This window comes from Scyliorhinus torazame, chromosome 10 (assembly GCF_047496885.1).
Source record: "Scyliorhinus torazame isolate Kashiwa2021f chromosome 10, sScyTor2.1, whole genome shotgun sequence".
Lineage (NCBI taxonomy): Eukaryota > Metazoa > Chordata > Chondrichthyes > Carcharhiniformes > Scyliorhinidae > Scyliorhinus > Scyliorhinus torazame.
Genome location: NC_092716.1, coordinates 98,177,791 through 98,204,652, shown reverse-complemented (window position 1 = coordinate 98,204,652; position 26,862 = coordinate 98,177,791). Strand labels below are relative to the sequence as shown.

The following is a 26,862-nucleotide window of genomic DNA, read 5'->3' as shown; positions in this document are numbered from 1 at the left end:
GAATGGCAGGCATTGCCAAATGGGGTACTGCAGGATCTCAGCTATTCACCATATATATTCATGATTTAGATGAGGGAACTAAATATAATATCTCCAAATTTGCAGATGACACAAAGTTTGGTAGGAGGATGAGCTGTGAGGAGGATGCAGAGATTCTTCAGCAGGGTTTGGACAGGTTGAGTGAGGGGGCATATGCATGGCAGGTGCAGGAAAATGTGGATGATTGTGAGGTAGCAAAATGGACTTTGGTAGCAAAAATAGGAAGGCAGATTATTATTTGAATGGTATAAATTGAGAGAGGTGAATATTCAGTGAGACCTTGGTGTGCTTGTGCATCAGTTGCTGAAAGTAAGCACGCAAGTACAGCAGGCAGTAAAGAAGACAAATGGTACGTTGGCCTTCAAAGCGAGAGGATTTGAGTACAGGAATAGGGATGCTTTACTACAATTGTATAGAGCATTGGTGAGGCTACACCTGGGGTATTGTGTGCAGTTTTGGTCTCCTTATCTGTAGAAGGATATTCTTACTATGGAAGGAGTGCAGAGAAGGTTTACCAGGCTGATTTCTGGGATGTCAGGACTAATGGATGAGTTGGTTAGGATTATATTCGCTGGAGTTCAGAAGAATGAGGGTGGGGGGATCTCATAGAAACATATAAAATTGTAACAGGACTAGACAGGGTAAATGCAGGAAGGATGTTCCCGTTGGTGGGGGTGTTTGAGCCTGGATAGTGTAAGGATACAGGATGATGAATGGCCTACTCTTGCTCTTGTTTTCTGTTTCTGTGAAGCTAATAATGCGTCCTTCCAAACACAGCACTAGTCAGCAGTATCAGACTATCCAGCTCTTAACAGGACCATGCCTGAGCTTTGGCCGCAGGGCATGGAGTAATGAAGAGTTCAGTGAGCTATTGGGATGGCATTCTGCATAACTGAATGTTGAATATCTGACGCTTAGTGTAAGTCGCAGCAGCCGATAATTGGTTGATTGAAGTTTGCAGCACACCGAGTAATAATATAAATATGCTGCTTAATAATGTTGGAAAACAGTGCAGTGCAATAGCAATGCAAAACAGTGCATTAATGCACCAATAATATAGTAGTGCTGCTTTGCAATGTGATTGATAATGATATAGTGATGTAGTAATGTGATATACTAATAATATTGTGACGCTGTACTGCATTGAAGTACAATACAGATGTAGTAATGCTCTCTCATGATGTGACACACTAATGAAATAATATACTGGCATAGTAGTGTTTCATACCAGTATAGTAGTACAATACTGCAGTGATTATTATAATTACACTTTCAACAACTGTTAAGGAGCTCAACAACACCTAAGACAAAACAACCCATTTGATTGCCAACCACCCATCATCAGTGTACAATGCAGCAGAGTGTACTATCTACAATATGCACTGGAGCAAAATGTCAAGAAACACTATTATATATAACCGAGCTGTACACAGAGCTAAACACATGATATACAGTGTCATGCTGATTTCAGTTTGGCAGATTTATGAAATGGCCCTAGGGATGTAAGGCTTCAGATACGTGGATAAGATTGGTGAAATTGAGACTCTTCTACCGATGTAGAATGTTGAGAAAATGTTGAAAGAAGATTTGATAGAGGATTTCCAAATCATGAAAGGACTAGACAGAGTCGACAGGGAGAAGCTGTTCCCATTGACAGCAGAGTTGAGAACCAAAATATACTGATTTACGGTGATTGACAAAAGATCAGAACAGGCATGAATAAAAACATTTTATGCAGTGAATGGTTATGATCTGGACTGCACTGCCTTAGAGTGTGGTGGTGGCAGATTCAATCATGGCTCTCAGAAGGGAATTGGATAAATATCTGAAGAGAAAACAGGATTGCATGGCAAAGGTGGGGTGCAGGATGAGCTGAATATCTCTTGCAGCCAGTGGCACCACACAGCAGGCTGAATGCCCTCCTTCTGTGCTCTAACTATTTTATGGGTCTAGAGGATTGTTAGTGGGTGAAGTTCTCCTGTCATTGAATGGTGCTAGTGCTCACGTTGGGACCTGTCCATCCTCGAAGAATTCCAATCGATAGATCAACTCATGGATATCCAGATCTGGGATGGCACTCAACACTCTTCACAAACCCCATTGGGGTCGCAGAGATTTACCAGCGCCACCAGCCCCCCCCCCTCCAGTGTACCCATCACTATCATATACTTGCCCCTGATACGTCACCACCATCTATCTGAAACCTCACCTGCTTGCCCACCAAGATTGCCACCCTCCGGGCCCTTTCTGTCAAACCCCGAATGAAACACCTGGCTCACCAACCCATTCCTAAGCTTCACCTGATCCTTCACCCTCAAATGGGTCTCCTGCAGCATCACCACATCAGCTTTAAAGCTCTTCCAATGTGCAAAATCTCTCACTTTCTTCACTGATCCCCCCAGCCCCTCATGTTCCAGGTCACTATTCTGACATGGGGTCTCTCACACACATACCCCTCCCCCTCACAGCCCCTCCTATCTGCCATCTCCATTGCCCCAGGCCCTGCCCATCTGGCCGGATCCGCCCCAACCTTTGACCGTAGACCCCTGTGCCTCCGCCCCCAGAATCCCCCATTCACTTCCTCTTGCAAACACCTCACCCAGTATCGATCCCCTCTCCCCATCATTCACATCTTCCAGGCCCATTGAAGCCTGCACGACCAGGCTCTAACAACCGTGGCCCCTCCCCATCACACTCCTGTTCACTAGCCAACCTACGTTTGCCAGAGCCCCCCATTCCTCCCCACCCACTCCTCAGTAACCCGGCCCCTCATGCCCAAAACCCACCTCCCTCGATCCAAGAAACAAAACGGAACCGCACCCATAAGGAAAAAACCAGAACACATGGAAATAAGCACCCCCATTTAAGAGACAGAAACAAAACCCCAATCAAATAGAAGACCCTCAATAAGAAAAAACTATCCCTGTCCCACCAACCAAGTCCAAATCTCATCTCTCATCCCCGCTATCTTGCTTCCTGCAGAACTCATAGCAGTACTCACCGTCGGACTTTGGCTTGTCCCTTCTTTCCAGGACCTTTCCTCTGGGACTTTGACATTCCCCAACCTCCTTATAACTTCCTGTACCAAGTCATCCAAAAACTACCCCTGAGACCAGGCATGAAAGTCCAAAAACCAGAGATTCTAGCAGGAGCCACCTAACGTGCGACCTCCACCTACATTTAAAAAAATGTTTTAAAAATTTCGAGTACCCAATTCATTTTTTCCAATTAACGGGCAATTTAGCGTGGCCAATCCATCTACCCTGCACATCTTTGGGTTGTGGGGGTGAAACCCACGCAAACACGGGGAGAATGTGCAAACTCCACACGGACAGTGACCCAGAGCCGGGATCGAACCTGGGACCTCGGCGCCGTGAGGCTGCTGGGCTAACCCACTGTGCCACCTTGTTGTCTTGACCACCACCTACATGTTGCCACCGGATGTCTCCTCATGAAGCCTGTTTGATCTTCAAAAATTATACTTGGGGGGGCCAAGACTCCAACCAGAGCGCCAGTACCTTAGCCAGCAGATTAATGTTTGTGTTTAAAAGCAGGATGGGTCGGTATGAACCTCACTCAGTCGGGTTCTTGACCCTCTTAAGGAGCAAGGAAATAGAGACTTGAGTAAGGGTCGGAGACAATGAACCCCGAGATAGGGAGTCATTAAACATATCCAATAACGGGCACGAGCTATTCCAAGAACTTCTTGTTAAACTTGATCGGAAAGCCTTCCGGACCAGAGGCCTTGCCGGACTGCATCACCCCAATACATTTTAACATCTTGTCAGGGCATAACGGGGAGCCCAAATCACAGCTCTAATCCACCCCAACAATTGGGATGGTTAGACTGTCCAAAAAGTCAGACATGATCAGTATATCTGCAGGGGGCTCCCATTTATACAGGTCACAGTAGTAAGATTCAAAAGCCGACTTGGAGAGGGGTGAAAACGAGGCTGTCGCCCAGATTGATTATCTGAGGGATCTCATGGGAGGCCACTTGACGTTTGAGTTGACAAGCCAGGAGATGACTGGCCTTCTCCCTGTACTCATAAAAAGTACCCCTGTCATGCTATAACTGACATATAGCTTTGTTAGTGGACAGCAGCTCGAACTGGGACTGTAAGTGTTTCCTGCTTGCCAATAGCCCTCGAGTAGGATGAGTGAGTATTGGTGATCCATCTCGAGAATGGAATCCACCAGCCTCGGCTGCTCCAACTTTGTTGTCCTCAGCATGTATACTCCATATGAAATAATCTCCCTCCCCTAAGGACGGCCTTAAGAGCCCCCCACAACGTGGAAGGGGAAATTGAGGCGGACTTGTTTAATTTAATATAATCATGTATGGAGGTGGACAAACACTCGCAAAATTATTTATCTGCCAGCAGAGTAGTGTCTAATTTCCACAGTGGGTGTTGGGTGGGGCCGGACTCCAGCCAAGATGAGGGGCGTGATCAGAAATAACAATTGCTAAGTACTCAGCCGCCACAAGCGTAGGGAGGAGAGCCCTACCTAAACTGAAAAAAATCAATGCGGGAATATGCCAGGTGGACATGTGATAATAAGGAAATATCCCTGTCATTCGAGTGCAATAAAGCACCAGGAATCGATCGTCCCCCCATCCGTGCCATAAAAGAAGATAAAGCCCTGGCCATTCCAGATGGGACATGAGATTTAGGTTTGCAACGATCCAATTTAGGATCCAAAACACAGTTCAAATCGCCTCCTAGAATAAGTTGGTGCGAGTGAAGATTGGGGAGGGAAGCTAACAGAGAGTTGATAAAATTCATGTCATCCCAATTGGGGGACCATGACTACTGGGGTGTTCTGACAGTGGGCCACAAACAATAAAATATCGACCGTCAGGGTCAGCTATAATCTGAGAGGAGGAGAATTGAGCTCTCTTATTAATTACAATCGCCGTACCCCTGGCCCTTGCCATTGAAAGCTCTGATGATTGTTGATGGCTGATGTTCTCCTATATCAAATATGGCAGTGGAAGATTCAAAGTGATTGCAATTTTACCCCTTTGATCTGCAGAAACCTGCAGCAAAAGTAAGAAGAATTGCTGCAATACTGGCTTCTGGGGAAACAAAGGTGTTGAATACTCCTGTACCCTGACTCGTGCTGCTATCCACGATCTGAAATTGTTTGATTATGTCGTGGCGTGCCAAAGAGGGAACAATATTAATAATTTAATATACTTTTAAAATGTGTTATAAGTTCTGTTGTCTACATATTAGAACGTGCTACTGGAGGACTGGATAAATACAGTTATTCTTATCTACATTCAGACCTCTGGAGAATGGGAGAGTGAGCAGATGGACAGTGGATGTTTTAACAAATACAAACCCCATAGTGTACACTTTTGTCAGCACCATACAAATTCCAGTTCATGCTATCCATAATAATTTCCATTTTGCTTTTCCTACAGGTGATTTCCTGCTGCCGTTCTGTGGAAAGACGTATTAAGCTGAACTATTTCCAATGGGCTTTGAATGGACCTGCACAGACCAGACCTGCATAGTCTGCAATTTTTGACAAGCAGCTTTTTAAGCTTATTAAACACTGCCCCTTGTACGCCGTCACTTTCCTCAAAAAGAAAATGGTGAAATTGTCGCCTAGATGATTAAATCTAGACTCATCTGAGATACCTGTCAACTTTCCCAATACAATGATGACTTTGGCATGATGTAGGAGTTTGTAGACTGCAGCCATCATTCTGTTGCCATGGTTTTGTACACATCCGCTTTTCCAAACTCCTTCCTACAAACTCTTCACTCCCTGGCTTGGGCACTGATATTTCCCTGCTATTGGTTGACTGACCGGCTGTTGGTGACTTTTCTGCCTACCACCTATGAGAAGCATGAAAGAGGAGATGATCCATGTTACCTGCGGGCTCTCTGTCTTACCATTATCATTCCAATCTGCCTGGCTTTGCTGATTGCTTCTCTGCCATTCGCATTGATAGGCTTTGTGATCTGGGCCCCTCTCCAATCTGCCCGGAGACCATACGTTTACTCAAGATTTGAGGAGAAATCTGAAGCTGGCGTGGCAACGGGGCCTAGTAATTGGAAAGCAGCAGGTGGGAGAAGCTTCTGCTTTGCCACAGCCAATGTCTGCCTCTTGCCAGATTCCTTAGCCCGTTTCACCAACCTCTCCAACACCCAGATTAGATCCTGTGAGGTCGGCAAAAGAATCCGAAACGGGGCCAGCAGACCTCAAATTAAGATTTACATTGACTCCCCGACCAACACGTCCATAAGTGCAGCAAGTTGGAGCAGCCTGGCATGCCCCCAAGGTGGCGAGAATATCAATCGTGCAAACAGCGCAGGCATCAGGCGAACTTCGTCTATGGATTACAAAGGAGATAACTTCATTGGCAACTGCAGCGAGGATGGCAAGGACTCCAAGCATGGATGGGAGCAGAATGATGGAGACAGCAACTCCTGCATTGTTCGCATCAGTGGTGATGAGACTACCCAATTTCCAAGCAAGGAGGTAGACACCTCTGGTGTACACGTCACCATAACCGAGCCTGCAGAGCAGCTGGGAGAGAATGAAAGTGAAGAGGAAAAATGCCAGACCCCCAACCATAAACAGAGAGAAGGGGATGTCGTCAGTTTAGATAGCAACACTGCTTCTCGAGAATCTCTGATCAAGTTCAGGATTGCCGATGGTGCAATGGACAGCAGTGGTGCCCCCAATAACAAATTTGTCTACAAGGCCTCAGTCATGAAGAAGGCTTCACTAAAGAAAAAGAGGCACCTGGGTGACACATTTGACCATGAGCTTTCGGCTTTCTTCCCTGCCAACCTGGACTTCCTTTGCCTCCAGGAGGTGTTTGACAAGCGTGCGGCAGAGAAGTTGAAAGCGCAATTAAACCCCTACTTTCAATATATACTATATGATGTGGGGAGGTATGCTTGGCACAGCTGCTGCAGCTTCAAGTTTTTGAACAGCGGGCTATTTTTTGCAAGCCGTTACCCAATTTTAGATGTTGAATTTAAGTGTTATCCTAATGGGAAAGGAGACGATTCACTGGCAGACAAGGGTGCCCTGTTTGTTAAGGTAGGCCGCAATTGTTGGAAATGTTTATTTGTCTTCACGGCAAAAGGAATCATAAAAAATAACTAATGCTGAGTGAGACAACACATGAGGGAATAATTGACAACAACAGCAACTTGTATTTATAAAGCTTCTTTGATGTAATAAAATATCCCAGGCACTTCAGAGGAGCATTATACAACTGAATTTGACACCAAGCGATATATCGAGATTTTACTGCAGATTGGTGGAGTGATTAAAATTAAGGATGCTGAAGAGACCAGACTTAGAGGAGTGCAGATATTTCAGGGGGCTGGTCTGAAGGAGATTACAGAGATAGAGATTTTTTTAATGTTTGTTTATAATTTAATATTTTGGATGCAGGCAAGGCTAGAATTTATGTCCATTCCTAATGTTTAACATGTATTGAATGCATAGGAATTACCATATTCGCTGGTTATGTAGAATGGTTACAGCACAGAAGAAGGCCATTAGCCTGTTGAGAGCAGTCCAGCAAGTCCCACTCCCTGCCCATTCCTTGTAGCCCAACAGTTTTTTTTCCCCTTCAATAATTTACCTAATTCCCTTCTGAAAGTCTGAACTAATGCTGCCTCGATCACCCTTTCAGGCAGTGCATTGCAGATCATAACCACTCACCACAGAAAAAGCTTTTCCTTATGTCATCTTTGGTTCTTTTGGCAATCACCTTAAATCTGCGTCATCGTGTTTTTTTACCTTTCTGCCAATTGAAATGCTTTCCCCTGTCTAGACTCATTGAATCTCTCCTCTCAACCTCTCTGCCCAAAGGAGATAGCCCCAGCTTCTCCAATCTATCCACTTGGCTGGAGTTTCCCCATCCCTGGAACTATTTTGACAAACTTTTCTTCACTCTGTCTAAAGATTTCACATTCTTCCTAAAATGCGATGCCCAGAATTGGACACAGTACTCATTATCACCACTTAAGCCCCACTTCCATATAATTAACACGAGCGACCCCATATCCAACGGCCTCCTGTCATTCAGCGGCCTCCACAGCAAGTGCTCATTCTGGTGCTGATTGGTACTCCTTTTGAAAAACGTGAATCTGGCGGAAGGGCTTCTGTGAGTAGCCACCTTTGGTCACAGGCAAAGAGCCCGGGGGCACTGGGATTGCCGCCCCAGTACTTGGCAGTGGGGGGGGGGGGGGGGGGGGAGCTTGCCCGGGTGGGGCACCCTCCGCAGGGGTGAGGGGTGGGCCGCCATGGGGGAGGTTGGGGAGGAGGCGCTGGGGGGGGGTGGGGGGGGGGGGGGGGGGCAACCGGGGGCCAACCGCTCACGGCACCGTCCAAGCCCCTGGATCATATGTGCCAATTTCGGGGGCAATCCTTGTTCCTGCCTATCTACTCCAATGATCACCCATACTCCCCACTGACTGCTGAGGCCTCTGGCTGCGGGGCTAAAAGCTATTGCCAATAGAGAATAGGCAATCGTAATTAGTGAGCACTTCACACATGCCAAATGGATTCCACTTGGGGGGTCGGGCCATGTAGCATGTGAGAGTCATTTGCCTAGCATCCCAATCACACCTTGACGCCTGGACACTGCTTGAACAATGCGGGAGGCAACACCTCACACACAACATCCGAACACCCAGGGGATGGGACACAGCTCCGAGGCCATGTCCACAGCCAGAGGGGGGGGTGAGTGCCAGGGGGAGGGGGCAAAGGGTCCGGAGGCCGGTCTGCATTGCAGAAGAAAGTGACAGAGGCATCATAATGGTTGTACAAAAAGGAGTTTAATGTGTTTTACAATACCCCATTCCCGATGGTGCCACCCCCCAAGCCCCCTGTCCTCGGCCACACCAGTCATCTCCAGGGGCCGCTCCTCGATGGAGGTGAGGATTCTCAAGTCTGGCATCCCACCACCAGTCTGGGCCCTCTCCCGCTGATTATGGGTGAGCTTTTCCTGAAGGGACACAGAGAGGGTATCGTTAGCCACACGCGTGTTTCACAGTTGTGGGACGGGGTGTGAAGGGAGGGTTGGGGTGGAGGGAGGGTTAGGGGTCGCCGGGGTGATGCTCCCTTGGGGGGTTGGGGCGTGGGGGGTTGGTGTCTACTTACTCTGGCTGCCTGGTGTAGGTCGTTGACCTTCTTCCGACATTGGAGACCAATCCTCCTGGTCACACTGCCTGAGCTGACAGCTGCCGTCACCTCGTCCCAGACAGCACTGACTGCCTTGTGGCTCACTCTCCAGGACCCTCGGGGGAACAGGCCATCCCTCCTGGCCTCCATCGTGTCCACGAGCCTCCCCAGGTCAGCATCCCTGAATCTTGGGCCGGTCTCCTCAGCACCATTGTGGCGAGCTGGCTGGAGATGGCTGAGCAAGTGCACACTAAGTGCTGCTCGAACCTGGTAGCGTGGGGCTGGCGAGCGCAGTCACAGCGAATCAGCTGGCGAGCCGGCATTCGGGGCGAGAAGCCCATGAAGCCTCGTTAAGTGGACCAATTAACGTTGAATTGTATTGCCGGCCGAGCCGAGCACTGGGAAACTCATGGCAATTCCCTCTCACGACAGCACTTGGAAATATTTCCGGAGAGTTGCGCCGTATGCCTCAATAATCCTATATGCTTTTATTAACCAATTTCAAAACCTGTCCCAACACCTTAAATTATTTATGCGCATATACCCTGTTTCTCTCTGTTTCTGCACTCCATTTAGAATTGTATGTTTTTGATAATACTGCCCCTCTTCTTACTTCCTACCAAAATGTATTTCTTTGCTTTTCGCTGCACTAAATTTCATCTGCCATGTGGCTGGCCGTTTCACCAATCTATGTCAGAATTAGTGCCCGACACATCCAAAACCTAGCCATTAATATATATCATGAAAAGTAGTTGTCCTGGTAGCAACACCTGGGGAGCTCTGTTTTATATCTTTCTCCAGCCTGAAAAATAACCATCCACCACTACTCTGCTTCCTGCCTTTTAACCAATTTCTTATCCATGTTGCCACTATCCCATTTATTCTGTGACCTTTGACTTCACTGACAAGCCTAATATTTGGCATTTTACTAAACACCTTTTGGAATCCCATTTGCACAAAATGAATGCCCTCATCAATCCACCGTTACCCAAAAAACTCAATCAAGTTGGTTGAACATGATTTGCCTTTAATAAATCAATTCTGTTTCCCTAAGATGTAAAATAGATTTTTAGGCAGGAGAAAGTGAATTACAACGAACAAGAAAAAAACATTATAAACACACACTGTAACTACCAGAAATGGGTACATTTTTAATTCAACCGTCAGCTTCAAAACAACAAAACCCACAGAGCAATTTTGTTAAACTTCCTTCCTCAAGTTTCACCATAACAGCTGAAAAACACAAAAGAGGTGGAGGTGTGAGCAATAAAAATGAAGCTACCATTAGCCTTGCAAAGCTAAGGAAATACAAAGGTAGCTGCTTGAATTTCAGTTTTATTTGTGAGGTACATCATGTATAATTTATGTACAAGTGCTGTCCAATGAATCTTTGGAGCCCTTCAAATTACAGAGGCATTTAATTACTGAGCATGAAATACATAAGGACAAGCAATGTTTGTTTTTATAATTTTTTGACTAATTTGCATCCAGAAAATATACTGTGTTGTGTTACAGGAGGTTTGTAGAATGTCAGTGACACGGCTGCAGGTTGTCTGCCAATATGAAGTTCATTTGAACCTCTCTTCTCACCAGGGATGGATTGGATGCCAGCAGAACCACAAGGTGCCTCATCCATGTCTCATATTGGCAGTGACCTGCCAGTGTGTGGGCTCACAGATCTGAATGCAATCCCAAAAAACCCTGATTGAGTTCCTGGAGCTACCTCTCCATCAGAATCAGAATCGCCCTCTCTTTATGGAAGAGACTGTGCATTCACAACTCTGGGCTAATGCAGTGCTCGTACTCCACATGGACCTCTCCAATGCAGAGACCATGGCATGCAGACCCTCAGGAATCTCTGCCAGAATGCCTGCTGGGCATTCAGCATTTGCCATTTAATAGACAATCCAGAGGTTTATCGTTTGCCTCGGGTTCAACATCATCCTGATGTCCAGAAATCCTCTAATTGGCGGCATGCTAGGGACTCTTTGCCTTAAACGACTGTGACATGCCTTCACCATTGTGCACGAACATCTGCTACAGAACGCTTATGCATGAATGCTTAACACGTATGCACCTGTATCTGGTGCATGGTGCAGAGGAGGGATGTGACATGGGTGCATCAGGGTGCAGGTCACCCTCTGATGTCAAGGGATGATCTTCAGGGTCGATCTGCAATCTCGAGGATGTGCCATTTGAGGAAGGGAAAACATATATGCCTTGAGCAGCACTAAAAACTCAGAATGCTTGTATTCTGGGAGCTTCTCAGAATGGAAAACTGGCTGAGCAAATAATTCTGAATGGACAAGCAACAGAGATTAGTGGGTTTCACATGTCAGACTAACAACCGCTGTCCTACATCTCTTATACCCTCGCCCAATCTCTTCCTTGCCCACTGAACTTTTACCTTCCTCCGAGATCCTTGCCTTTCCATGACTAGTGAACCTGGCTCCACGTTCACAAGCCATCTCACAGAACCTTTCCTCCGCCTGACTCAATATCAGCAAATTAGGGACATCTACACTCTTCATCCTTGTTCCTGTGCATTGTGAGGATTGTAAGGACAAAGGTGTTTTCAATAATACCCCCCCCCCCCCCCCTATGTGCCAGAACATACCATCCTCCCCCCACAAAGACAGAGTTCAGGTGCCCATCACATTGCGGAACTTCACCTTACATCCATGCCACCCATCCTGTCTTAATTACTTGCTGCCTAGTTCAGCACAGGAAGATGTGCCTAATTCGCCTGGGGATTTCACACCTGTGAGCCTCAGTGAGTGCTGCCACACACAGACATATCTCTCGACGGTTACATCTGGAATCAATACTCACTCTTGAAGAGCACTGTAGGTCATTGAGCCTGTTCCTGCACTGTATCCAGGTCCTTTGGGCCACATCTTGTCCACTGACCAGAGTTGCCACCCTGTGCATGCCTCTTTGTTAAGTGTGGTGGACTCCTCTTGCCATCATGCAGTAGCAACTTCTGCCAACGTGCACTGACAACCTCTAATTGAACTCACACACACCCAGCTGAAAAGTTGCCGGGGGGTGGGGGGGCTGATTGGCTCCAGCCCTTTCCATCCCACCTGGCATGGGTTCAGGGTCCAGAACAAATATTCCAGCCACACTTTACAGCACAGTGTTTCAACACTAGTCTTTTCCATTATATGTGTAAAAATAAGCAAGCGGAGGGAAGGAAACATTTTAGTTACATGATGAGGGGCTGGGGTGGTGCAGGCAGGTTAAACCTTCCCAATTTCACAATGAGTGGAGGTAAATCTTTCTTTCACAATGAGGGACATTTCCAACCAGCTGCAGCCTTAAGAAGGTCTCCATCTCCCTCTCCACATTTTTGCACTCTGCAGTGTAGTTACTGTAAACTCATGGCAGGTGTTTTGAGGAACTCGATGACTCAGAACTTCCCTTGTATATTTTGACTCACATGAGGCTTCATTCTCGCTTGTGTGTCTGTTCACCCTCTCTGAATCGGCAATGAGGATGGAAATCAGCCAAGGGTGACACTCCCAAAATGACAAAGAAAATGATGAAGTCAGTTTATCACAAGGGTGTTTAACATGCACATTTTAACCTGACCCCACTCTAAATTGCTCCTCCCATTGTACTTTGCCAACAAAGACTGCTCGGTGGCAGCTGGTCAATAGATGGAATTCTCCCAAAGATTTTCTACGTGTTGTCCCTGGCGGGGAAAGTGGTGAGATTCCCACTTTCATATTGCAATCCACCCACACTTAAGTCATTTTTTATGGAGCTTGGTGGGATGTGTAGGACCTAAAGATGCCAGCCAGGCCAGCTCCTTGGAGATGCCCCGGTCTCCAGACAGCCCTACGGCCCCCTCCCCTTTCTACTCGCCGGCAGAGAATCTCCCCCCGCTCAAAGTGTCCCCCCCCCCCCCATTTTTGTTCAAGCGCCCCTCTCCCAAGTGACTAGTACCCTGGTATGGGATTGCTGAAGGTTCCCCCCCTCCATGACCGCCTTCATGCCCCCCTTTCATGGTCCTGCCCATTGTCAGTGGCTCTTCACACGCTGGCAATATCAACCTGGTACTGCCAGGGTACCGGGAGGCATGGCCCTGCCCCTGACCACCCCGGGTTCCAATGACCCCTGAACCCCTTCACGCTGGGCTGGTGCGGACGGAGAATCGCAGGAGCCGGGAGACTCTGGCCTGAAACGACCTGAGCATATTTAAATAGACATTTAAATATGCTCATCTGCAGGGCCTGAACCAGATTACATCCAGTGCCGCGGGCCGGGAGCATCGGCCACGGTTTGGCATCCGGCACAAATGCCGTTTAGAGGCTCTCCCGCTATTCTCCGGGAATAGCAGGATGTGTGCCGGGCACATCGCCCGGGAGACTCGCCCCAAGGTGCTTGAAATGCGTGCTCCTCTCTGAGCTAACATCGCCCTGTTAGAGCCAAAGAATCCAGTAACATCAAAAGCGAAATACTGCAGATGCTGGAAATCCGATACTCAACAAGCCAAGCGGCATCTATGGAGGGAGAAACTGAGCTAATATTTCAAGCAGTTGATCTTTTAAAAATATTCAGAGATGTAGTAGATTTTAAGCATACAAAGACATGGGGAAGAGCTCGAGGGAAGGTCTGTGACAAAGGCGGAAAGCAGGAGAAATGAAATGACAAAGGGAATGACAGTGGAAGGCAGAAGAAGATAATTCATCAAGAATCAAAACAAAAGATGGTACGAATGGTAACATCAGAATAGCAGAGGAAGAGTGGGGAGGGGGACAATGGTAAATCAAGAAATGCGGCGAAGGTTTTAAAGCACTGGAATGTCTGAGGAAGGCAGGTAGATTTCAGGGTGCCAACCACAAAGGGAGGTAGGCAGAGCTACTGGAGAAATGGCTCAAAAACAGTCATTTCTCTGTGGGTTCTTTGCATGTCCAGCTGAAAATACAGCAGGAGATGGAGAGAATCCCTATGGAGTTCCTAGACTTCAGTGATTTTGTCCAGTCAATACTACTTCTCTGGTGCTCTTCTTGGATTTATTTGCTCATGACCTCTATTGGTAAAATTAATCGGAATGCGCATCAGCTCCCTACCAACATTATCTGTTGTTCTGGAGGTGGGTGAGGGGAAGACTGAGAATGTGATATATTTATGTTTGTCCTAAACGATCATGGGGCGCTCTTTAGCACCCAGTCCTTTGGCACTATGAATGCTGCTTTGAATCAAAATAGCGTCCGCGACATATACACATACTTCTGGTGTGAGCTTCGCAGGATACCATTTTGGCGCACATGCAGTGTAAGTATGTAGAGTAGGCAGATCATAACATCAATCAGTGCAATACTGATTTGATGCCAACAAGACCATTTTGGAATCAACATTCCAGCTAATGCCTTCTTTCACCTCACACAGCTGAACACACGTTCAGCACCACACTAGTACTATTTGAAGGGATCATCAGCTTTTTTGGATTAGTTGCTGACTAATTTCTACTGGCTGTTGCTGGGATTGTAGAAATGTTTATTTCCTTCTGGCTGAGCTGCCTGTGATTGATCCAGCTGACTGCAGTGTGAGTAAACATAACCCAAATTCCTTATTCATTAACAGTCCCACACTTTCTCTCTATCGCTGGCCATTATGACATCCTCTTGGTCCCAGTGCAAAAGCCACCACAAAATAGATATTAAAAAGCAAAATTATAAATATAACATGCAGAAGTGGACCAATCAGCCCTGTACTTTCCTGTAAGAGCCTATGCAGGGCCTACAGGGTGTGAATGATTATCTTCCTGTGACCCTTGCCGGGTATAAGCTCCCTCGCTAGGGTACTGACCAGAACAGGAACCCGATAGGGATCTCCCGGGTAGGGTATATATTGTGCTGTAAATAAAACTATGTTTCTTTACTTCACTTGGTGTGGATTCCCCGTGTCCTTATTAAAATTCCTTGAATAGCCATCTCCTGTGTGCTTTTGACTGTCATAGCGCTCCAACACAGTGATCCCCAATGCTTCCAAGCCTGGCTGGTATGTTGTCTTTCAGTGGAGGAGACTGCATATACCTGAGTACATTTATTCTCTATGGAGCTACCACCACTACCCTGGGGTAGTGGATCGGCAGTCCTAGTAATCCATGGAGCATAGATTGCTGGATTTTTGTGATACTCTGCAAGCCCCTTGAACACTGGTATCCACAGCCATGGAGGCAACAAGCGGGGCTTTCATGAGAATAGTGTGGGTTGGCAGCAAGCTGGCCTTGCATTGCAGAAGGCTGAGCTTCTACTGCTGTACTCGGATGTTGGGTGGCTTCTGCGTGTGCTGCAATGGACGCTGAGATATCAGCCGTTATCTGCTGCATCATAATCGGGTCCACAAGTGTGCTAACAAGTTGGCTATCAATTCCATCTTGTAAAGTTTGGTCTCAAGCTCCAAAACCATGTGCCAAGTTGGAACCAGGCCCTTCCATGCTACTTGGCATTGATCGCAGGCTTTCTGGCAAGCCTGCAATGCATTACATATTTCATTTCACATACCCAATACCCATCTTCTGTATTCTACCATATCAAATTCCTCATCAGAGATCTCTGTAACAGAACTCATGTACAACATTATCATCTGGGGAACTGGCACCTTCACTTGTCCCTTTCCCAGGTGCAGGTCACACTTGCCTGGTGATTAAGTTATCCTTTAAAATACACTACTGGTGTGATTTAAACACAGCGTTGCGCCCGGCAAGGATTGGGGCATGCCGGCTGAATAGCGGGAAAGATTCACGTCGGGCAGGAACCAGTTTGCAATCACACGGCCTGCACCCGATGGCCAATTCTGGATCTCGCCCAAAGAGAGCGAGAATATAATAAACCCTCTTCTGCATTCTATTCAATCTCATTAGCAAGAATGAAGTCAAATGCAGAGGTCGCCTGGGAATTAACTGACTCCCCTGCGAGAAATCGTGTGGGGTCAGTACTCCTTTTTAAAAACGTGAAGCTGGCGCAATGGCTTCTGAGGGAAAGTGGGGAGGTGAGTAGCCATTTCCATTTTCTGGCCTGCAGGTCAAGGGCACCAGAGCTGCTGTCCCAGTACTCGGGGTGTGTGGGGGGCCCTCGGAGTTTGGGCTTGGTCAGGGGGCTGAAGCGTTCTAGGTCGGGGGTCGCCTCTGGGCTGGGGGGTGGGTGAGGGGCTTTGCATCTGCGAGGCCTTCAAGTCATCTTTAAATATTGTGGAAACCCAAAACAGGGACAACCACAGCTGCAGCCTGGCTGTCCTACCAACACTTTCAGGATTGAGCCCTGCTGTGGTTTCCATCCTGAAAGTCAATTTTAAACCCTTTGACTGTGAGCAGCCTCTAGCTTCCAGCTGAAGGCTATTTCAAATGAGGGATTGCCTTGTTAGTTCTGATAGCACTTCACAGTCCTCAACTCTCAAGTGCCTCATTGAGTGCACATGTGCTATGTCTCAGAGGATGATTAGTGTATAGCATGTCAAGCAAACTTTGATTCCTGAACTGGGGGCGAGATTCTCAACTCCCGCGCCGGTTGGGAGAATCGCCTGGACCGCCAAAATTTCCCGGGACGCCGGTCCGACGCCCTCCCGCGATTCTCCCAAGCGGCGGGAACGGCCCCGTCGAGTTCCGCGGGCCGCAGGCCGGAGAATCGCCGGAGACACCCAAGATGGCGATTCTCCGGCACCCCCGCTATTCTCAGGCCCGGATGGGCCGAGCGGCCAGGCCAAAACGGCAGGTTCCCCCCAGCGCCGTCCACACCTGGTCGCTGCCGTCGGGAACAGCGCGGGAATGCTGGAGGGGCGGCCTGCGGAGGGCGGGATCCTGCACCGGGGGGTACCTCAAATGTGGGATGGCCCGCGATCAGTGCCCACCGATCGTCGGGCCGTCCTCTCTGAAGGAGGACCTCCTTCCTTCCGCGGCCTCGCAAGATTCGTCCGCCATCTTCTTGCGGGGCGGACTCGGAGAGGGCAGCAACCATGCATGCGCGGGTTGACGTTGGCCAACCCGCACATACGCGGGTGACGGCAGTTATGCGGCGCTGGCCGCTTCATGTATGTGGCGCCGCCTTGACGCGTGTAGATGACGCGGCCCCGATCCTAGCCCATTATCGGGCCCTGAATCGGTCGGGCTAGGGACCGTTTCGCACCGTCGTGAACCTCGACGCCGTTCACGACGGCGTGGGCACTTCGGCGCGGGAGTGGGGAATCCCGTCCCGGTCTGAACTCGAGGAGCATCAGCAGCATAGTAGCAGCTGCCAGCAATCAAAGACTAAAACTCAGGACTTCAGCACTGTGGATCTTCTTGCGGCCAAAGGGTAAGTGTGTGGATCAGGGGAGGGCACCTGAACACGGCCTCCCTAATGTTCCTGGCAAAGGTCTGAGAACTGGGGGCTCCTGATGTGGCTCGGGTGAGTGTGCAGAGCAAGGTTTGTCAGCACAACTGGCTCGTTGGATGGCAGTCTGAGAGAAGGCGGGACACGTAAGGGTGGGGGAGGCTTGGGGGATTTGAGGGTCCCAGGATGGAAGCCCTCACTTATTGTCAGTCTCTCTCCTTTTCCAATTCCTTCCAGGTCAAAAAATGTTTGCAGGTGTTGATCCCGCAGAGGCTGCCTTTGCGTTGCTATTGGTCGCCGAGGTGTCCAGACGCTGGAAAAGGCAGCAGCGGCGAGACAGGCTGGAGGCGGCACACCAGATGCAGGAGACTGCCGCAGACCATGAAGACCCGGCCACCCATCAGGCTGAGGAGGGACCCAGAAGGGGAGGCCAGCAACGGCCCAATGTATACAGGCGTTGGTCATTCAATGAGCTGATGGACACCACATCCTGCAGAAGACTGTGTCTGAGCTAAGAGACAGTGCAGCACGTGTATCATGTCCTTGTGGACTTGGCACCCCATGGAGGAGGAGGAGGATACCCTCTCCCAGTGGCTGTGAAGGTAATTCTTGAACCTTTATGTCACTGGGTCATTCCAGGGCTCCAGCAGGGACCTGTGCGGCATATCACAATCTACAGCCCACAGGTGCATGCGGGTGGTGACGGATGCTCAGTATGTCCAGGCATCAGACTATATCACCTTCCAGCTGGACCAGGCCCACCAAGATGCCCGGGCTGCAGGATTTGCTGCCATTGTCGGTATGCCCCAGGTCCTGGCGCCATCGATGGCACGCATATCACCCTGCACTCACTGGGGCATTTAGGAGTGTCCTATATTAACAGAAAGGGGTTCCACTCCATGAATGTTGAGATTGTGTGCAACCACCACCTCCGTAGCATGTACATGTGTGCCCGCCATCCAGGGAGCGTGCATGACAGCTACATCCTGGGGCACTTGGCGATCCCTGGTGTATTCGAGGACCATCCGAGGATGATGGGTTGGCTTGTGGCGAACAACAGATCTCCACTGACGTCATGGCTGATGATGCTGGTGTGGAGGTCTGAGAACCGATACAATGAGGCTCATGTTGCCACCCGTGCTGTCATTGAACGGTGCACCGGACCTGCTGAAAATGCAGTTCTGATGCCTGCACCGCTTTAGTGGTAACCTGCAGTCCATCTCTCAAGTGGCTGTATGCTTTTTGGTGGTGTGTTGTGCCCTCCACAATCTTGCACAGCAGCGGTGTGATACGCTGGAGGAGGAGGAGGGACATGCAGCCTCGTCTGACGAGGAGGAGGCGACCAGGAGGAGCCGGAGAAAGAGCCCAAGGAGGGGCCGGAGGATGGAGGACAGGCGGCAGCAAGTGTCCGAAATGCCAGAAGGGCTGGTGAGGCCCTCATCGTCTCTAGATTCCCATAGGACAAGGCTTCATCCGTCAGCTCAACGCACTCCAATCCCCCCTGCCCCCCCCATTTCCTTACTCACCCAAGCCCCCATTCCCTTCTCCCTCCCCCTAATCCCTTCCCCCCATTTCATTCCTTTCCCTCAATCCCCCGTTCTCCCAATCCATCCCTCTCCCCCATTTTCCCCTCCATCACACCACCCCCTCTCCGACCACCCTGTTCTACCCTCCAAGGGCCTGTGTAACATCACTCCAGGGTGATGGGCCTGTGTTGGCACTGTCAGTGGCTCACCATCCAAGACAGGAAAGTGATGACAGCTCGCTGGTGCTCCTCAGTTTATGCCAAAATCTGACTCCTGTCTTTCTGCTGACAGTGCGCTCACACCTATCCTCTGAGTCAGCAACGGGGCTTTTGATCTTGGACCACTGTGTCCGTGGGGGTGGGGAATGGAGGGGGGCAGAGGTCAACAGGGGGCGAGGATGCGGACAAGCCCACTGTGAAGATTAATGTTACAGTGTCCTCACATGTATGAGGTGTGACATGTTTTAATAGTGAACATTTTACTGTGACAGATTTCCATTCCCCCTAGCTACAAATAGTGGCCTCACCAGTGCCCACAGTGTTCCTCACTCTTCTTGGTCTTTTGTGGTCTAGTGCTGCATCTAGGTGTGTTCCCAGGATGCACATCAGAGGTGGAGATGGCCTGCTACCTTCCGCGCCCTTTGATGCCCTTGGCGGACATCCTCTGGAGGGCCTGAAGCTGGGGAGGCCCCGGCAAACTTTCCGGTGTCACTGGCAAGGCTGTGCCACGCTGTTCTGCCCGTTGCCCTTGAGATGACCTTGTGTCAGGAAGAGGAGATTTGGAAGAACTGGAGGCCGCCATCATCTCCTTGGTGGCAGGCCTCGGGTTCGCCTCCAGTGCTTCCTCCTCCCTAATGGTGCCGTAGGGTCCTGGGAGACTCCATGGGACAGAGGGATCACTGGTGTGAACCCCAGAGACCTCTGAGTCATTTGGAGCTGCTAGTTCTGGTGGCTCCCCATTACACCCTGCTGTCGACACCCTCAGCGATGCTCCTCAGTGATTGGGCCATGCTCTGAAGTGCGCCGGCAATGTCCACCTTCATCTGGGCCATAACCCTCATAAAATGGGAAATGACGTCAAGGGCCTCAGTAACGATTGTCACAGACTGAGTCATGCCTTGGGCACCACCACTCAAGATGCGGATGTCGTGCTCCAGGTTTGCCATTAAGTCACAACCCTAGAATAATATAATAATCTTTATTGTCACAAGTAGGCTTACATTAACACTGCAATGAAGTTACTGTGAAAAGCCCTTCATCGCTACATTCCAACACCTGTTCGCGTACATGGAGGGAGAATGCAGAATGTCCAAATTACCTAATAGATGGTTATGGTGATTGGAGCTCAATCATCTCAGCTCCAGCACATCACTGCAGGGGTTCCTCAGGGTAGTGTCCTCGACCCAACCAACTTCAGTTGCTTCATCAATGACCTCTATTCCATCATAAGGTCAGAAGTGGGGATGTTTGCAGATGACTGCACAATGTTCAGCACCATCCTCAGGTAATGAAGCAGTCCATGTTCAAATGCAGCAAGACCTGGACAATATCCAGGCTTGGACTAACAAGTGGTAAGTTATATTCGCACCATACAAGTGCGAGGCAATGACCATGCCACACAAAAGAGAATCTAACCATCGCCCCTTGACATTCAATGGCATTACCATCACAGAATCCCCCACAATCAACATCCTGGGGGTTACCATTGATTAAAAACTGAACTGGACTAGCCACATTAATACTGTGGCTACCAGGGCAGGTCAAAGGCTAGGGGAGGAATTCTCTGATAATGGGGCTATGTCCCCACACCCGCGAGAAAACGGTCCCGAATCACTCTGGATTTTTCTGGAGAAAGTCCAGAGTGATTCTCCGTTTTGAAGAGAGCTTACAGGGCCCCGGAGTAGTCCTCGCAGCTCCGGCTGCCAATACGGGGCCCTGCACTTCCGGCCACAGGTCCGCACTTGTGGGTGGCGGCCGGCGGACCCACACAGCGGGCCGGCCCCAACAATATAGGACCCCCCCAGATCATGCACGCCCACCGATTGCACCCCCCGATCGTGAGCCTGGCCATCCTGGAGGCCCCCACTCCGATGACGGATCCCTCGCCCCCTCACCAGGACCCGGTGATGGATCCCTCGCCCCCTCACCAGGACGGCCACGGACTGTGTCCGCAGCCGTCACTCCGAGTGCCCGCCGGGTGGAACCATGAGTGAACCACGCCGGCTGGAACTCACCCAGTTGCCGGTGGAGAATCATCGCGGGAGCCTCTTTCAATGGCCCCAATCAGCGCCACGTCGACCACGCACGCGCCAGTTGCGGCAATTCTCCGGTCCCCGGAGAATCGCGCGAAGGCGCCGGACCCGATCGCGGGTCTGACGCCCGATTATCCGCCCCCGCGCCGAGCGCGATTGCGGGGCAGAGGCTCGGAGAATCCCGGCCTAGGATTCCTACAGTGAGGAACTCACCTCCTGACCCCAAAGCCTGTCCACCATCTACAAGACACAAGTCAGAGTGTAATGGAATACTCTCCACGTGCCTGGATGAGTGCAGCTGCAACAACACTCAAGAAACTAGACATCATCCAGGATAAAGCAGCCCGATGAATTGCTCCCCCTTCCACAAACATTCAAACCGTCCACCACCGACGAACAGTGGCAGCTATGTGTACCATCTAATAAGATGCACTGCAGTAACTTAGACAGCACCTTGCAAACCCACGACCACTACCATCTAGAAGTGCAAGAGCAGCAGATACCTGGGAACCCCACCACCTGGAGGTTCCCCTCCGAGTCACTCACCACCCTGGCTTGGAAATATGTCGCTGCTCCTTCACTGTCGCTGGGGAAACATCCTGGAAGCCCCTCCCTAACAGCACAATGAGTGTACCTACACCTCAAGTACTGGAGTGGTCAAGAAGGCAACTCACCACCACCTGAAGGCAACAAGGGATGGGCAATAAATGCTGGCCTAAACAGCGACACCCAAATTCCGTAAATGAATTATAAAAAAAGGTCTGCACATTGCCATTCGTGTAGACTGGGAGTGAGAGGTGAGGAGGCGTTTAAAAGCACCTCCCTCTTGTTAGCAGCAAGAAGCTCAGCTGCGAGTCAGGTGAATAAGACGGCGAGAGAGCCAGTGATGGTGAGAATCTTGTGAGGACTCATTTTTGGCACAATGTGGACATCGAGAAACACCCAACCAAACGCGACCAAAATCACGCTTTGCAATTTTTCCATTAAATCATACCATCTAAGTGTCAGTATCTTAGTTGGTGACTGTGAGTGTGAGAGCAAGTGGCAATGTTTTTTCTTCTTCTGCTTTCCCCCTCTGCTTGGCCAGGTTCTGAAAGGGGAAAATCACAAGGAGATGACTGTGGTGAGAGGAGGTGGGGAAGCCAGATGTGCATGCTCACGCCACCCGAGTTTATAAGTCAGAAGAAATTGTAAGATGAATGGGAAGTGAGATGTTAGAAAGACAGTTGGGTTCGAGAATACCATCCCCTTTGATGTTTCAGCCCTGCTGGGCCTCAGTGTTGGTGACCACCATCGCCTTCAGTGAGGTAAGGACATGCAGCCGCACCTGTACCCAGACAGACAGATCTTGCTGCCTCTGGTTATGCACCACTTTGTTCTGAAAGCTAAAGGGAAATTTGTTAGTGAATGTGGTACAATATGTTTGAGTAATGTGGCTGCCATGGTTGAATAACTGGAAGTGCCTGCAAACTGTGTGATGTGGATGTAAGGCCTGCAGCAGCATGTGAGGTTGACGCAAAGGTGTGAATATTCGGTGTGATTCATAGCTGATAGAGATTGTTATTAGGAAAGTAATGGGGTTGTGTGCTTTGGGCAGTGCATGCGGCTAGTGGGGCAATTCGTGGAATGCAGCATTTAAAGTTGTATTCCCTGAACACGACCAGGTCGTTTTGCTGCACTGTATTAAAGGTTGTTGGCACTATCATGGTGTTGAACACCAGAGCTGTCTAGAACCACTACATTCACAAAGTGGAATCCTGTACGGATACTGAGGTCTGGGCCTCAGCTGTTTGAAAACTATATCAATGGCTCATATGAAAGGACGAGTGTAATATATCCAAGTTCCCTGATCATTAGATAAACTGTGAGAAGGGCGTAAGGAGGTTGCAAAATAATTTAGACTGTTTAAATAATTGGGCAAGAACATGGAAGATAACGTGGAGAAAAATGAAAGTTATCCACTTGTATAGAAAAAATAGAGGGACAGAATATTCTTAAATGCTAAGGGGCTGGGAAATGTTAGTATTCAGAAGCATATGGGGTTAGTATGGGAAGCTAGATTTGTGGTAGAAGACCACTCATGATCTTATTGAATGGTGAATCATTCCTGAAGGGACTGATCCTATTTCTTATGATACAGTCTGATCTTTGGTCCTTCTCTTCCTCCAAACAATTTAACTTAGACAGGGACTCAACAACTGCAGGCACCTATAGTGCATTAAATGCAATCAGCCTTCCAATGTGTTTGTTGGACGGTGCTACTAATGGTGCTGCAGGATAGGAAATAGGCCGGATGTCAAACCACTGGTGGTTTCCTGAGACATGGTAGGCAGGCTCTGCTGTGACCCTGTCTGTATGTACATCTGTACAAACTCCTTCAGTAGCTTCAAACAGGAGTAACCAGGAAGAGTTTATGTTGCTGTTTTAATTGGTGGCACAATCTCCATACAGATACATTTGACACCTTGGGCGAGATTCTCCGACCCCCCGCCGGGTCGGAGAATCGCCGGGGGCTGGCGTGAATCCTGCCCCCGCCGGTTGCCGAATTCTCCACCACCGGATATTCGGCGGGGGCGGGAATCGCGCCGCGCCGGTTGGCGGGCCACCCCCCGCGATTCTCCGGCCCGGATGGGCCGAAGTCCCGCCGCTAAAATGCCTGTCCCGCCAGCGTAGATTAAACCACCTACCTTACCGGCGGGACAAGGCGGCGCGGGCGGGCTCTGGGGTCCTGGGGGAGGCAATCTGGCCCCGGGGGGTGCCCCCACGGTGGCCTGGCCCGCGATCGGGGCCCACCGATCCGCAGGCGGGCCTGTGCTGTGGGGGCACTCTTTCCCTTCCGCCTTCGCCACGGTCTCCACCATGGCAGAGGCGGAAGAGACTCTCTCCACTGCGCATGCGCAGGAATGCCGTCAGCGGCCGCTAACGCTCCCGCGCATGCGCCGCCCGGAGATGTCATTTCCGCGCCAGCTGGCGGGACACCAAAGGCCTTTTCCGCCAGCTGGCGGGGCGGAAATTCATCCGCCGCAGGCCTAGCCCCTTAAGGTTGGGGCTCGACCCCCAAAGATGCAGAGCACACCGCACCTTTGGGGCGGCGCGATGCCCGACTGATTTGCGCCGTTTTGGGCGCCAGTCGCCGGACATCGCACCGTTTCCGGAGAATTTCGCCCATGATTTTTGGATACGTGAGCAAACCACAAGGCCCCACAAACAACAATGAGACACTCTGATTTAAAGATCCTGGACTAGATTCTCATCCTGAAGGAGAGTGAAGGAAGTCAAGGGAATTTCAGGCTTGGCCCACCGACCTCTGGAGAACGTTCTCAGAAACGTGGGGTCTTCATTGCCAGGGGGTGGGCATGGGTTGGAGTCAGGCCAGCTGCCCAGGGAAAAGGTTTGGTGGCAGCCACAAGTGTGTTCGGTTGGAGAGGCAGGGCTATTTAAAGGGGCTGGATTGACTGCCGTCTGCCATCAGTAGCGGAGTTCCCGATGCGGCGGAGAATCCAGCATCGGCCAAAAAACGGGCATCGATCCCATTCCAATGCTCCAGTCGCCCGCTGGCGGTGGCATCGAGGTTCATACCCTGCACCGGAGAAAACCCATGCAGACATGGTGAGAATGTGCAGACTCTGCACAGACAGTGACCCAAACGGGAATCGAACTTGGGACCCTGGCGCTGTGAATCAACACTATGCTACGTGTCTTCCAATACAGCTGTTGATACTTTGCATCCATCTGAGATGACAGATGACAGATAAAGGCTGGTTTAGGGTGCAATCTAACGGGCGCATTGCGCCCAGCACAGAACCATGCGAGCCGGTTAGATCGTGGGAGAGGCCGAAATCAGGATCCTTGCCGGCTGCCAATCCGTTTCCCACCTAACCAGCCCACTCCCATTGGCGGTTCCAAATTCCACGGAAAACCAATAATCACCAATTAAGGCCAATCTCCATATCATTAGCGGGATGGACCCCCGATCAAACGGCCTCACGTGATCTAACCGGCTCCCCAGCGAGCGGTCACGCGTGCACCTTTTAGCACACCTATTTAAAAACATGAAGCTAGCGCAATGGCTGCTAAGGGGATTGGAAGAGGTGAGTAGCCATCTTCAAGATCAGGCAATAAGCCTGGGGGCTCTGTAGCTAATGTCCCAATGCTCGGGGATGGGGGAGGTGGTGGTGGGGGCCTGATTGGAGGGAGGTCACCCCTGGTGGGTGAGGGGCTCAACGCCCACAGGTCCAACAGGCCACCCGCAGATTGTGTGTACCCTGGATGAGTGCAACTCCAACAACACTCAAGAAGCTCGACACCATCCAGGACAAAGCAGCCCGCTTGATTGCTCCCCCTTCCACAAACATTCAAACCCTCCACCACCGACGAACAGTGGCAGCTGTGTGTACCATCTATAAGATGCACTGCAGTAACTCACCAAGGTTCGTTCGGAGGCCCTTCCAAATCCACGATCACTACCATCTAGAAGGACAAAAGCAGCAGATACCTGGGAACCCCACCACCTGGAGGTACCCGTCCAAGTCACTCACCCCCCCCTCCAACTTGGAAATATATCACCGTTCCTTCGCAGACGCTGGGATAAAATCCTGGAACACTCTCCCTAACAGACAGTGGGTGTACCTACACCAGAAGGACTGCAGCGATTCAAGAAGGCAACTCACCACCACTTCTGAAGGGCAACTAGGGACGGGCAATAAATGCTGACCTAACCAGCGACACCCACATCCTGTAAATGAACTTTTCAAATTTTTTTTTAAATACCCATACCAGGGGCAACTCCAGCTGCTGCCTGCGGCCCCATTGAACACCCCCAAGACAGAACCCTATCCACGGTAATATGGTGGAGGTCACTTTTGTTCAATGTATTTTATTCCAAACAGATATAAAAAGTTACAACACATTATCAATTCGGGAAACAAACTTCCCAACACGCAAATTTTTCTCCTTTTCGCCCTCCCCCTCCCTCCCACTGCCCCACCCCGCTCAACCCCCCCCCCCCCCCCCACCCCCCGCAACGAATAATTCCTCAAACTCTGGCACAAACAGCCCCTACCTGTCCTCGAAACACTCCGTTGAACCCCTTAACTCATATTTGATCTTTTTCAGCCGACGAAAGTTATATAAGTCCCCCAGCCAGGCCGCCACCCCTGGTGGCATTGCTGACCTCCACTCCAATAAAATTTGTCGCCGGGCAATCAGAGAAGTGAAGGCTACAAAATTGGCCTTCCTTCCCTCCATCAGCTCCGGCTCCTCCGATACCCCAAATATCACCACCAAAGGGTCCGGCTCCACCTCCCCCCCCCCACTATCCTTGCTAGGGCCACAAACACTCCCGCCCAGAATCTCCCCAACTTTTCGCAGCCCCAGAACATATATGCGTGATTCGCTGGTTCTCGCCCACACTTCTCACACTCGTCTGCCACCCCCTGGAAGACCCCACTCATTCTTGCCCGCGTCATATGTCCCCTGTGTATGACCTTTAGCTGCATCAGGCACATCCTTGCGCACGAGGAGGTCGCATTTACCCTTCACAGTGCCTCACTCCATACTCCCC

The 26,862-nt window shown here is 50.0% G+C and overlaps 1 protein-coding gene across 1 annotated transcript in view; it reads left to right on the top strand.

The window, feature by feature from the left end:
• Positions 1-26,862, top strand: part of smpd3 (sphingomyelin phosphodiesterase 3) — a 565,394-nt gene that overhangs the window by 402,655 nt on the left and 135,877 nt on the right. Inside the window, exon 3 of the mRNA XM_072518478.1 lies at positions 5,471-7,107. Coding sequence (XP_072374579.1) covers positions 5,767-7,107 — 1,341 coding nt within the window. The 5' untranslated portion in view covers positions 5,471-5,766. The remainder of the gene's footprint in view (positions 1-5,470; positions 7,108-26,862) is intronic.